Raw genomic sequence first — 14762 nt, forward strand, 5'->3', positions numbered from 1 at the left:
GAGGCAGCCACAGACTCGAGTCTTTGCTGAATGATGATGATCAAATTATGGAATTTTTTGCTAGAAATGCCCTTCATATTGTTACTTTTTTTAAAATTTATTTTTGTATGCAAGTCGCCAGACACACAAGGCCTGAAGGCCACTTCAAGGTGTGGGCTACAATTTTATTTTTCAGAGGCTGTTGCCACCTACTCCTAGGGCTGAAACAGGGTTACCCCTTTAAAAGTCCATACGGATGTAGGCTTGAGTTCTGCACATATCTCGCATGAAGTTGGAGGAGTACAGTGGATTATGTTGCAGGTTTGACGTTAAACAACACAATATGGAGGTGGGCCGTTGTGACTTATTATTCAGAATTGAAGCAAAGCATTCGTCAGATGGGAGCCTGAAGAGCAATGAGCATTTTGGACGGTCACAATTTGAAACACGTGTAAAGTTTGGTAATTGTTCATTTCACCAATTCCAATATATGGATGAAAAATTGAGAACGAACTCGTAACTTTTTCAGTGACATTTCACCACTACACTAGTGGCTTCATCAGACATGAGTAGGAAGTTACGGAAACAACCAACACCAATCCTACATTATCTAGGATTGATTTTTTTTTAAGTGTACACTTTTTTCAGCCTTTAAAAAAAGACTCTGCTGTGTTCGAAAAACGGAGAGCACTACCAGTTTTCCAAACCATACAGCCCTGAAATAATGAAACTGAAACATGACTGTCTCTTTTTAAAAAGAATCGTCGTCAAAATGCTTGATTGTTCTTCATCTTTTCTTGATCTTTGTTTTGCTTGACCCTCTCAAAGATTGACAAATATTTCACCATGAGGAACATAAGCCCACTTCATGACTACTGGGGATGGTTCTTTCTCATCCAATTGTTAAAGACACTGGACACTATTGGTAATTGTCAAAGACCAGTCTTCTCACTTGGTGTATCTCAACATACGCATAAAATAACAAACCTGTGAAAGTTTGAGCTCAATTGGTCGCCGAAGTTGCGAGATAACAATGGAAGAAAAAACACCCTTGTCACACGAAGTTGTGTGCTTTCAGATGCTTGATTTCGAGACCTCAAATTCTAAATCCGAGGTCTCGACATCAAATTCATGGAAAATTACTTCTTTCTCGAAAACTACGCTACTTCAGAGGGAGCCGTTTCTCACAATGTTTTATACTACCAACAGCTCTCCATACTTATTACCAAGTAAGGTTTTATGCTAATATTTTTTTTGAGTAATTACCAATAGTTTTCACTGCCTTTAAATATTAGTGTGATAATGATAAACATCTCAACTTAAAATCGCCTTATTTCTCGCATAAGTTTATATCTTGGTATATCGTCACATTTTTAAACAAACAAAGAAATATGACAAGATACTTTATATAACAAAAAAGAACTTAAATATATTTATATATATACAATCAGCTGAATGTTCTCTGTACAATTAAAATGAAAATTCATGCACTTTGGATCGGTCTTGAATCCAAAAGAAATATATCCACTGAAAATAAAATGTGACCAAATAAATGTAAAAAATTACACAAACAGGCAGAAATTCTGCATTATCTCATTACCATTCAATAATGTAACAATTATTATGTAACAACAAAATAACCTTTCCAAGAGGTGATATTTACAAGACTTACTCCTATTCCTAAATATTCCGAATATCTTTTCCTCAAATCAAATTAGCGATTATTTTTTTAAAGTTAAATCTGCATATCTCTGCAAAGCCTAATCTGAACATGTCCCTAATTATCTCATGAAGTTTGTGAGACTACAATGAAAATGAGAGACCAACAAAATGCTTGCGATAACCCTTATGATTGTAATATTGAAATAGGATTTGTAAATTTGTAAAGCGGACATATAATGTAGAGAGGTTTGTGATTACGCCAAGTACATGAGTAGGTTTCATAACTTTGCATGGTAAGAATTATGTTGTAACACTAAGTTCATGAGTTTGCTCTGTACCTTTGTTATTTTGCATAGTTGAGACTCAATGTAGTAAGGTGTGTAGGAACACCATACACTTGGTAACTTTGCATGGTGGAGATACAATGTAGCGAGGTTTGTGGTAATGCCATGTATGAGAAGAATTTGAAACTTTGCATGGTGGAGATGTAATTTTTTTTGTATGCAAGTCGCCAGACACACAAGGCCTGAAGGCCACTTCAAGGTGTGGGCTACAATTATTTTTTTCCAGAGGCTGTTGCCACCTACTCTTAGGGCTGAAACAGGGCTACCCTTTTTACAGTCCATTCGGCAATCCGAAGCCTGGCCGGAAGAGCAGAAAGCACTACCTCCCTAATTTTACGTAACAAGTTTCACAACCGGGATTCGAACCCACACTTGCTGATCAAACACCAGAGCTTGAATCTGGTGCTCTTAACCACTCGGCCATGTAGCGAGGTTTGCCGAACACCATGTGCATGAGTAGGATTTGAAACTTTCATAATGGAAATACCATTTAGTAAAGTTAACAACAACACCATGTACATAAGTGGGACTTGAAACTTTCATGGTGGAGATGTAATGTAGTAAGGTTTGTGGTGACATCATGTACATGAGTAGGGTTTGAAACTTTCATGGTGGAGATACATGTCCTTGTTACCAAGAAGTACTATTGGCATATTGATACTTACTGTATATCCCTGTCTATTATACTAGTATGTCTGTATTATATGTCAGTAGGCATGTACTATACCCATTTTTAAACTGAATAAATGTTTCCAGTTACTTCTTTCCTTTTTGAAAACAAAAATTTGACAGGATCAATATGTTGGTTGTTGAAAAACACGGCCAGTAAATATCAGCAAATATAGAATTACATTATACCTAATAAAAAAATATATGTAACCGATTAAAAAAATAAAATAAAAGTCACATTTAAATAAAGGTAGAAAATACAAGATGGATGATCATGCCGCCACAAAACTGTTGTACGCACATTCAAATAGTTGGTCATCATTTTAGAGAAACCCGACTATTTCCAGATATTGCTCCAGGTGAGGTCACCCCAACCTCTCCATTTCATTGGCTCCCCTGAGCCAAGCTAAAGGAGCAATCCCTGCAAAGTAAGCCAGGCTGTGCACATTTTTTCTTTTGCTTTTGATTGCATTCCAGAGACACTTAAAATACAATGTGAGAACACAGAGGGTGGTGCACTATGTGATACACTGGGTAACACTAGGTGTGACACACTGGGTGACACACAGGGTGACACTAGGTGTGACACACAGGGTGATACTAGTACCTCTATAGGAACGGAGAGACTTCTAGAAACTTCTATGCAGTTACTTCTATGCAAACTGGGTCAGGGTGGTACGTGAAATGGGATAAACAAATAGGACGAGAGACAAAAAGAGATAACATTAAGCTTTTTTTTTTTCATGTATGAAGAGAACGAAATCGAAAGACGAAGAACTAGCGAAATTAACAAACCAATCACGGCTTCAATAGCCATATTAAAAAACTTAAAGCATTTTTTGATATTTATGTAATTCATGCAAACTTCTTCAGTTTGAAGGGCAGACTTAAATTTACATTTTTTTTACAAAAGTTTCAGGCAAAAAAAAAAAATGATAACAAAATTGATCTTTTGGGTATCTGACTTCACCATTTTTTTCAAATCTGAAGGTCAACAAAATGTCAAAATTTACCCTGTCCATAACATTTGTGGGTGGTAGAAGAGCTTTACTTATCCTTTCTTATCACAGATCTAGAAATTCTTCTTTTACATCCTTACACAAATCTTCTCAGGCTCAGACAGGACTGTCAAGTTTCCACTTTCACGGTTTGTCTATGGTATGTTCCTTTGCTCTAAAACATGTTTTTTAAATTTTATAAAAGACGTCAGTTGCTGCCGATTAGTTGGGTGCTGCATGCAGGAAAATGCACAACACAGGAACAAGCAGCATGACACAGGGTGCAATACCTCAATAAAATCAAGTTTTTGTAAGTTTTTCGTCTTTGCATGAAGTTCTTTTAGCCCATTACTATGAAAACAATTGAAAACTCTTTAACAAAACCTCAGAATTTTTTTTCAAGCTAGATTTATGAAGTTGCAAGTATCAACACAGGTCTAATGTGATTGAAGTGGAACCCACCAGTGACCATAATTTATGAATATTTGTTTGTAAATGCAGTAATTTTAAAGAAAACAAAGCTCTCAGAAATGTCTGTTTTACGAACTAGTACTGTAGTATTAGATGAATGATGAAGTTGCAAGTACATGTACATGTATCAGCACAAGAATAATGCGCATTGAAGTGGAACCGGTGAACATAATTTGTGATTATTTGTTTGTAAATGCAGTAATAAAAATTTGTTAAAAAGCTCTTTAAAAATTCAGTTTTTTCGAACAATATAATGAAGTTGCAAGTATAAGCACAAGTCTAATGCGCAATGTAGTGGAACCGGTGACCATAATTGATGAGTATTTGTTTGAAATTTTAGAGAAAGCCTAGGACTGATGTTGGTCATGATTGTAATGGAAGGGTAAAAGAGGCTGGGGGAGGGGGCGGGGGCGGGGGAGGTATGCACAATGCCCAACAAACTTTTCAAGACATCATGCAGTGTTGCAATTGCTTCAAAAAACACACCATGCATTTGCAAAGCAATCAAACATGAGGGGGCTTTGGATATCAAAATAATAAGTACGTGTCACTGAAACTTTGTCTAATTGGTGACTCCCCCCTGAACAACTTGAATGCGAATGTGAATAAGTAACTGGTTACCGTTTCCAAGATACTGCTGATGAACAGTGTCCTCATTGACATCAAGCTAATGTCGTGTCAGGCCTGATACTTCACAGAGGCAATAAAGGCGATTGCCTCCATGCCCCCTGGTCATTGCCCTTGAATTGCCCGAGTAGAAATTTACAATTTCCTCATATGGTGCCCTTTGCCAAGGAGGAAATGCCTTGGTGCCCTTGCTCTTTCAAAAATGAAGCATACGTATGGTGTATGTGTTTAATTATTACAGCAGTGTCACCATTTGACAAAGTTTCTTGGACACTGTAAAACGGCCGAATGAGAAAAACCTAAAATGTTCTATTATGATGAATTAATCCTTTTCAGTTAACAAAGGACCCCCCTTCCACAGCCCCACCACACACAGCCAACTTATTTCGAAGTGTTAAAAAGTACAACAAATCTAGGATTGAGTGAGATAAACAGGATAGTCAATGCTGCCAAAAAATCTGTAATTTAGCTCCAGATCTTAGGAAGTATTTTGAAATGATGGCATTTCCACCTTCATTAACCCAGGGCTCAATTTCAAAAAGCACTAAGATTTATCTTAGGATGAGTTGCCAATATTATTACAGTGATTTGTTTTGTGCTGTCACACTTTGCTAAGCAGTTCAGAATGATACACGGTTAAGATCAATCTTAGCTCTATGTGAAATCGTCCCCATGGAATTACAAATTTCATGAAGCTTCCAGGAACAGTACCATTAGTGGAGCAAATGCGAATCAAGAGAAAATTACAACAAACAACGTTCAACAAGTCTGAATTAAGATAAAAGTCTGATCAAAATATCACATCCCTAATAACTATCAATTCTCAGCAAACATAAAGCTGCAACACACGCACTTCCAATTTCATTAATCTTGAGATGAGAGACTAATTGAGAGACGGAAAATATCAAAGGTGAGGTTTTTTGTAGAGCTACACAATATCAGCAGGACTGCAGGAGCACTTTGGATCATTTGACGTCTTGCACAAATAGCTGATGAATGACAGGAGCTATGCCCACTGACAGGTATGGACCGTGGATGTGCTACAACGACTACTCCGATATCACTGTTTTCCAGTAACTCAACCATCACCCATAGAGAAACGACGTCTTTATGCTACACCCACCTTCAAGTCAACTCTGATGGAAAACAACTCTCTAGTATCATTTGTTTTCACTCTTACCGCACCAATGTGTATGAAGCACTGTATACTCAGTACTTCCCCCGAAAAGAATTCAGGCAAATCACTCGTGGTGGCCTTTGCAAAGTTCCAATACAAATGTACAATTGTCCTCATAGAAGTGCCCCTTTGAAGAGGGCAATTGCTGTGCCCCTTCAAGAGCGAAGTTCAATGCCTGAACTGGAATGGACTGACAGCACCAAATTTCCAAACACACCAACTTGATGCAGTTTGCAGGATGGAATGTGAAAATTCATGAAAAATTACTTGCAGGCTTGGAGTCCCCTTATTTTAGACACAAAACCTCCAGGTGGTTAAAAGACTTGGTGCATCACCAGAAATACAAATCTACAGGTTTGGACTCAATGTGGACTACATGTATTTCTTTTTCTCCCGCTGGTAACTTCAAGAAATTACAATGCTCAAGGGAATTTTGAAAACAAATCTTGAAGAAATCACAAAAAATCCTGCGAAATCAAACACACGATTTTAGTGCAGATTTTTCTCAAAGTAAAGACCAGAGACTGAAACTGGGATCCAGATCTTAGGAGGTACATGAGGTGTCAACGATCAATTCTCGGCATCCAGTGGTTCCACTTCGTCAACAACAATGAGGTCACCCAAAGAACATGTCTGCCCCCCATCAACCAACTGATTCACCGCCGCCGCTCTGCCTTCTTCGGTCATGTCACTCGCCTGACAACATCCCAGCTAAAAAGGCTGTAAGTATCACCATCAACTCCAGGGGAGGCCTAGCACCGTCTCCTGGCTGGAAGAGACCTAGAGGCCACCCTTGATCATCCTGGGCCCAACAACTTGGCCGGCCTAGCGAAATCGACTACATGTGCCGTGAGGCTGTAGGATGTGGACACAGGAGATCGGCCTGACAGACCCTTGCTGTCTTTGCGGTCGATTGATAACCCTTGAGTTACAGAATCCAAGGAGCTTTGGGGAACAGTATCCTCAGTGCTCAAGAAGTAGATCAAAGAGACTTGGTTTTAGGGGGGAGAAAAACACACCATTTTCAGTTTCCAAGGCAGAATAAAGAAAGTCTGAAATATCTTATCCCTGAAAGATCGCTTGATCCATTCCATTAAATCAAAATTCAAAAGTAACCTCAGCAAATCTCAACCATAAAAAAATCCATCATCTGCTACTTGGCAATTCATCCCAACCAACATTCTCTAAAAGACAAAATCAGCTCGCCACATGAAACACAAAGACAACCAATTGATTTTAAAATATAAAAAAGTATTACAAAATAACCTCTTAGAGAACTAATGATCAATCTCCGATGTTCAACTCTTCTTCTTTGCGTTTGATCCTCCACATGGAAATTTATAGCCAAAGTGTTTACAACTAATTGTTTACTCTTAATAAGTGAGAAAGTCAGTGATCCAAAGAAGTTTAGAATTGTTTTTAGAAAAGAAAAAATAGCTTATAACTTATTGCTGGAGAACTGATAAAATCTGAATGAGTAAATCAACAAGCAAGAAGAAAAAAAATGTTTTCAGACAAATTTGAAATCGCTGCAAAAGGAAACTGATTGATAAATAACTTACATGAATAACAAGAAATAAAATGGAGTAAAAAAATAATAACACATGTATCTCTGGAATGCTTGCAAAAGGTGCACAGTGCTCAATATAAAAAAAATTATGTGATTTCGTTCTGATGTACATACATACATTCAACACACAAATTACACGTACACAGAAAAAAATATAGTAGTGCTACTTCTAAAACAGTTCAAAAATCTTCAACAAAAAACTTTGTTACGATAAAATGTTGACAAGTTTCCTCATGAAGTATTTACGAGATTGTTTGTCAAGATTTGTCTCTTCAACAACAAGCACAATATTAAAAGACAACCGACTAAACTGGCACACAAAACACAGAGAGAGAACATGGAAGAAGAAACTGCGTGGAAATTGAGAAGCTTTGACAAGAACAGAAAAAGATGACCCACTTGCACTTTAAGTATATCCCTTAAAAATAAGAGGACGAATAGCAAATAAGTGTTTACACTTTAAGCATCATTCCATGATGTAATGTTGGAAATATTCTTAAGGCTCTTAATCTTTTGACATGAATAAGTTTTTGTTAAAGCCCTTTCAGACGGCAATAATTAAACAAGGATCCCTTGCTTTATTTTAGCATGGTTGCACAACTTTACCAATTGAAACCTCATGTGAAAAGGACAAGAATGTTGATACTGTCCGCAAATTTGAGAAGATCAAACTAGGGACCTTGGACAGTTTAAACAAGGGAGCCCTGCTAAATTGCTGTCATGTGAGAAGGATACCCTTCTACATACAATTCAGCTGTTGTCCAGCTTACTTAAGGTTTATTGGGATTGCCCGCTTCAAAGTGAGCTTTAGCACATGAATCGTTATCTTGTGAGCCATTTTTCAAACCAAAATAAGTTTTGCAAAGATTCCATAATTTCGCTTAGATGGGCAGACATGTCTTGAGAAATCAAATGTGAATAAATTTCAGAGTAACATTACATTATGTTGTCTGACTTCAAAAATGTTTTGTTTTTTTCCATCAATATTTGGGTAACTACTTAGCAATGCTGTGCAGACACAACTAGTTTCAGACCATGACTTGGGTAAACTAGGAAATCAAACTTATTCATATTAGTATTTCTTCTCTTCAAACTTAAGCTTCCTTTTAGTTTTAACAATGTTTAGCAGTTGAATTTTTTTCCAAATGTTTATGGGAAAGAACAAACAATCTGTCTAGCAAACCCCCTTAAAAAGTTTAATGTAATTTCATGCTTCTTCCATGTTCAGGTAACATCACTTTTCACTGGATTTCAAGTTTGATTGAATCACTATGACAACACAATACTTGGATGATCGTTCCATTACACGAAGCCACTCACCCCGATTTCACCATATCCACAAAATCATCAAAAATGTCGGACCTTTGGGTCGTGCAAAAGTTAAGATAAGCATGAAACAGCTCAGTAAAAAGTACCAATGCATCCAACCTTAACTCTAATTATTCGTAAATATTTCTAGAAAACTAATCACAGTACAAAAAAAAATATAAGGCGGTTTTGTTGAAGCACACTGGTTGGTTTGGTTTTTTAAAAAGGACAGAGAAAAACTTCTACAATAAGAGCAAAATATCTAAGCGTAGAAATTGGCAAAATTCTAGTTTTCGGAGGTAACTTTTGAGTCCTTGCAAAAGAAAAAGTAGCTATACTTTTGTTTGACATCGTCATAAAATTAGTAGAAAAGATATCGGTTAATGCTGTTTAACAGCCAATTAGGTAAAAATTGTTGCATAGCTAAATAGACGCTTAAAGATAAAATTGCTGAAGGCTTGGACACGATTTATTCGTTATACTTCTACGGCTCAGACGTAGGTCTTTTAGTCTAATGTGAATGAAGTAATTTTTTTTAGTAATAGAATGTTAATACACTATCCACCATAAACAAAACCACACTATGAGTTAAGTACAAGTTTCTATGGAAGAGAGTAATGTAAGGAGATATGTCACTGTTACACTGCCGTCACTACACTAACTAGATATTCACTGACAAAGAGCTTTAGCTAGATTGAACTGGGAAAGGTTATATACACGCCCTAGCTATGGGTACCTCCTTTGCACTGTTACAGGTTTGAAGCTTAACGGCACTGGACATGTTTGGTAGTTGTCAAAGACCAGTGTTCTCACTTGGTGTTTCCCAACATATGCATCAAATAACAAATCTGTGAACATTTGGGCTGAACAGGTCATCAAAGTTGCAAGAAGAAACATCCTTATTCCACAAATTTGTGAGTTTTCAGATGGCTGAGAAATGCTTTCTCAGACATGTCAGATTCAAATATTTAAGTGAGAAGTTACCTCTTTCTCAAGAACAATGTTACTTCAGAGGAAGTCGTTTCTCACAATGTTTTATACCATCAACAGCTCTATGTTGCTCGTTACCAAGTAAGTTTTTATGCTAGCAATTATTTTGAGAAATTACCAAACGTGTCCAGGCCTTTAACCCCTACCAGTGAACCCATTACGATGAGATGACAAGTTCGACCAAAACCATTTGACTGGCTTGGCTTTGTGCAGTGATTTGGATTTTCTGTGATTATGTTAATACACATGTATAACCAACCCGACCCCCTCCCCCCAACCCCGGAGGTTTGTGGAATCACCCATAGCCAGGGCTTTGCACTACACGGCAAAACAATAAGGCCTCTATCTCGTGGCCCGAGTGTACAACAGGCACACTGACGGCTACACAAAAGGTACCACCACAGCTGGATTTAAACTACAGGTTATGTTTTGTTTTTTCAAGATTCAGTGTCCAGTTCACTAAAAACATCCCCAGCGCCAAACGGGTTGTAGGCCCTGAGCAGTGACTTAACGGGCGGGAAGCTATGTCTATAGAAACTTGGGTTAATAGGGTGACAATGAGCAGACGCAGATACGCACCCTCCTTCATCCTCCGACTCCCGCCCCTTCAATTTGTTCAAGAGTCTGGTGCTACTGCGACGGACCGACGCCCGGAGCTTGGACAGTGAGCCGCTACGTTTCAGGCCGTTCTCATTCTGAAGTTATTGGGAAGTTTAAACGAACAGGATAAAAAAACAAAAAACACATTCCAAAACAAGTTCAGAGATTTTGTAAAAATCTAATACAGAGAAAGAGAGAGAGTTGGGATGAAAAATGCAATCAGTCGGATAAAACAACCTAAACAATGTGGTGGCAGAAGTATGAGAAAAAAAGTGTGCGGCATTCGTTATTTCATGCACTACAAGCTGAAAGTAAAAAAAGAAAACGAAGGAAGAGAGATTAAAATATGACCTGAAAAGGAAAAAATAAAATCAGCATTTTCAATGATCAAGAAACCTGCAGGGTTTTTGGCGGGCTTTTTCGCAGTCATTGTAAACAAAAAGTCAAATATATACAATTCAATCAAAGCAAATACATGCAATGGGAGACTTTGGAATGCGATTTTGCAGCAGACTTACTACATGTAGGTTCATTCCACAGAGTTATATATAAGAACTAGAGGGCGCACTGGCCTCGATACGCGGCCGGTGTGCGGCCATTTATTAAGTTGACAAAACAGCATCGCATAGCGTTATCATAACACACACATCAACGTGCACTTCATATTCAACGCGGCGTACAACATTCTTACAAAATGGCGCACATGTCTCCTAGTGGTCCCGTCGCGTTTGTGCACGTACATGTAGCATCACCATTGCGCCTTCTAGTCATGCTAGTTCTTATATATAACTCTATGGTGCATTCCCACTAGTTCTGAGCCTGCTCACGTATCCCAAAACAATAATTTCAGCGGAGAAGTCTGTTACCACCTTGTTTTCCCAAAAGTCTCCCATTCTTTTGACCCTTAATCAAGTTACACTAGAATTCTCATTAGAAACTTTGTGATTTATACCTGTACAAAAAGAGACATTTTAATATACATTTCTACCACCCTTTCTTCTGCTACATATAATTAACTGTTTGTTCAAAAGCAAACAAACTGTCAGTCCTCAATGGATATTGAGAAACCTATAAATTGGACACCGTATTGTTTACAACATGCATTGAATTTATAATTCATCGTATCATTTATCAGATTGTAGGCTCCCATACATGCCAAAGTGTATTGATCATTGATCAGTAAACAGTTGTAGGATAGTCGGGCATGCAATCAAAATCTGATGTCAACAGTGACATATAAGTATGCATAGCACTCAGAAACAGTGTCAGAAGTGGGATAGTTTAAATGTCTAGACACGACTTCCTCATTTATTTATCTAGCATGTAATTTAATTAACTTTTTTTTCAAGGAGGGTTTCTAAAATGACAAAGCTTAAGAATGTGTTTGGTTTGGATTAAACCATGGGGCAATAAACTGTGTTTAGCTTCTGTCTGGACACTAATGAAGAAGACGGAGGGGTCGAGTGACTTTTGAAAGATGACGTCAATTTCATTTTTTTGTTTAAATGTGATACTAATGTTCTGGGAAAGTTACAATATATTTGCTTCAGAGGGACTGTATAAATGCATATCTTCGTAAGGGTAAAACAGCAACAAATGGTGGATCCGATTTTGCTGCAACCGAAGTACACCTTTGTGAAAGCAGGTCTGGTTCCTTGTTCACCATTATGACACAACATGGCTGACAATCATTACAACCGCGACCACAAAAAACACAAACTTTCTACTCCCGTCTTTTTTCTAGTATTCCAAAAACCTTTGACAAGCATACCTCTACCATAAATACATAAACTCGACCCAAACTCACAATGAACACAAACAACTTTTTCATTGTTTGAGTATAAATTCTTTTACAAAATACTGCAAAGCTTTATAGCATGTTAGTATCTGTCATGCATGTAGAGTAGCTACAATTATTTCAGGCACTATGCTTTGTTTGTTTTGTTGCGTTGAGCTTTTTAAATTTTGCTTCTTTGTGGTTGATGCAGAACAATGCATATAATGTCCATGGAGGGGAGGTACAAAGCATGATTTAGCACATGCTACATGTACAAACACAAGCATTCACTCATAAAAATTGTATTCTAAAATTGTTGTCACATTCGTTTGGATTTCAAACAAAAGAAAAAAACTGACCATGCTGGCTGCATCGCATTTCAACCCAAAGAAATCTCACATTTCTGAGAAATGAAGAAAAGTTCATTTATGGTCAACAGCAAAACAACTTCAAGGATTAGATTGGCACAGTGGTTTCTTTCCCTGCCTTTCTGTTGACCCTGTTTGGACCTCGGACCTTGGTTTGGATCCAGACCCTGGTTTGGATCATGGACCTTAGGGTTCCAGGCCCGGAACCGTGGTGAAATGGGTTTGGCTTTCAGTCTATACCTGATTGTGGTGGGTGTTTTCTCCCACATCTACATGTAAAACTGAACATTTCTTCATCATCTTCTACTCATCTCTGTGCTTTTCAACGTGTATTAAGTCAAATAAACTTGCTCACAAAGATTCAGCCATAATTACAGCTCTTTGGAGAAGGGGCAGCCAAGATAAATTTTAAAAATGCGATGCTTATGTTTCTAGCCTCTCCAAAGAATTTGAACAGATTTCTAGGATTTATTTATGTCGGACTAACATAATTTGTTTTTTGTTTGTATTTTGGGGTTTTCCTTTCTTTTCAACTAATTGCTGCCTTCAACCAAATTAAACTCAACAAAATAAACACAAAGACAAAAACCAATTGACAGATGCAAGACAACATAATTTCCAGACAAATGTTGCACTCCTAACAACCACATACCAAGCAACTCGTCTTGCTTTGTAAAAAAATCTGTTTCTGTAATTGCTGACTTGACGCTGATTTTAAAAAAATGGCATGCCCCAATTTTTGTTTATTTTTTTCCTTCAAATAAAGCAACAGAAAAAAATTTCACCTCTGGCTTAAGAAAATCCCACAGTCCCGCCAGAATTAGAAAATGATTAGGTTTATAATGGAGTAAGTTCTTTGATGTGTGAAGAAATTTGCCGTTTAGATTTGGATAAAATAAACTCAGAGCAGAGCCACTGTATCTCAGAGAACCTCCCTCTAAATGTTCACAATATTTCATCAAAAAAAGTCAGCATCAAAATTAACTCTGAATTCCCTTCCAATTTAAGCAGAGTGGAATTTCATTAGAAACGGAACCTGCTCCAATTTATTCATTTCGTCATTTTAATACGACCTGCTCTGATCACCCAAGGCATACCTGCCAACATAGCAGAGTCAGTATAAGGGACACTGGCCAGATGTGTGTCTAGGCACCAACACCTACAGTCTGTAAGTAGATGTGCGCAAAGACTCAAATAGGCATGAAACAAAATAATTCAATGGATTCAGGCATTTGTAACATCCAGAAAGTTAAGATCATGGCCATCAGTTATTATGATAGACAGTTTCGTTACCAAATTCACATCAAATGTTTTAGTTGCATATTTTAATATTACAAGATTTTCAGAATTAGGGACTGTCCCTATTTTTTGACATTGGAACTCTCCAAATTAGGGACGGTCCCTTGAAAATAGGGACAGTTGGAAGGTATGCCAAGGTGAACAAACAATTCTGCTGATCCGCTAGATGCAACGTGAACCAATAAAATAAACAAGCATGCATTGACGCTACCGGGCGTGTGCACATTTAACAATGCCTTGCTACACTCACACCAGTTTTTAATAAAAGAATGTCTTGTAGAATCGTCGCTGAAATAAAAAAATCATAGTGAATAGAACAATCAAAGACAGCCGACAAGTGCAGCCGTAAACATTTTAACAAAACACAAAACACTCCAAACCTGGAAGAAGAATTCTACAAAACAAAACAAAATAAAGGAACTTTTGTTTTAGCATGAGTGCTAATAGTACACGTTCACAGTAGTCCAGAGCAGGTGTCACATGCATAGCACTTGGATGATCAATTCAATTTATGATACACACATCAAATACAGGAATTCCAAAACAGTTTATACACAAGTTTTTCAAATTGATTTCATAAAAAGTTATTAACTTTACTTATTTTTTCTATCAGTACCTACAAAAGAAACCATACTAAAATGGAACCAAATTTGAAAGGGAAGGATTGGATTGTCTCATATTTGAATGTTCAGAAGAAACACTGCCCCCTTTGCATTTAATAATCATCTGAACTATTTTCATTGCTATGTTTTTCTCTCCAAAGGTTTGCATATTGAACCTCAAACGAATGCGTCAGGTAAATTCATACAAATGTGGTGCGATCAAGTTAAATGAGTTTGTCAGTAATATTAGTATTATGGAAAAACACGCCAAAACAGGCCGAGAGGGGTGACATTTTTCAAAAAGAAAATTTGTGTAAATTT

The 14762-nt window shown here is 37.4% G+C and overlaps 1 protein-coding gene across 16 annotated transcripts in view; it reads right to left on the reverse strand.

Moving 5' to 3' along the window:
- The window catches only part of LOC139942481 (kinesin light chain-like), a 64930-nt gene that overhangs the window by 12843 nt on the left and 37325 nt on the right, over positions 1 to 14762 (reverse strand). For 4 of the 16 annotated variants that reach the window (XM_071939305.1, XM_071939314.1, XM_071939289.1 and 1 more), the window contains exons 13-14: positions 10375 to 10490; positions 8818 to 8859 (exon numbers count right to left, since the gene is read on the reverse strand). The exons of 2 other annotated variants lie outside the window; for them this stretch is intronic. In XM_071939305.1, coding sequence (XP_071795406.1) covers positions 8818 to 8859; positions 10375 to 10490 — 158 coding nt within the window. Of the gene's footprint in view, positions 1 to 3261; positions 3317 to 8817; positions 8860 to 10374; positions 10491 to 12531; positions 12576 to 14089; positions 14128 to 14762 lie in introns of all 16 variants that reach the window. 10 more of the 16 variants (XM_071939323.1, XM_071939351.1, XM_071939332.1 and 7 more) reach the window with 5 other exon arrangements.

The sequence above is a fragment of the Asterias amurensis genome, chromosome 1 (genome assembly GCF_032118995.1).
Source record: "Asterias amurensis chromosome 1, ASM3211899v1".
NCBI lineage: Eukaryota > Metazoa > Echinodermata > Asteroidea > Forcipulatida > Asteriidae > Asterias > Asterias amurensis.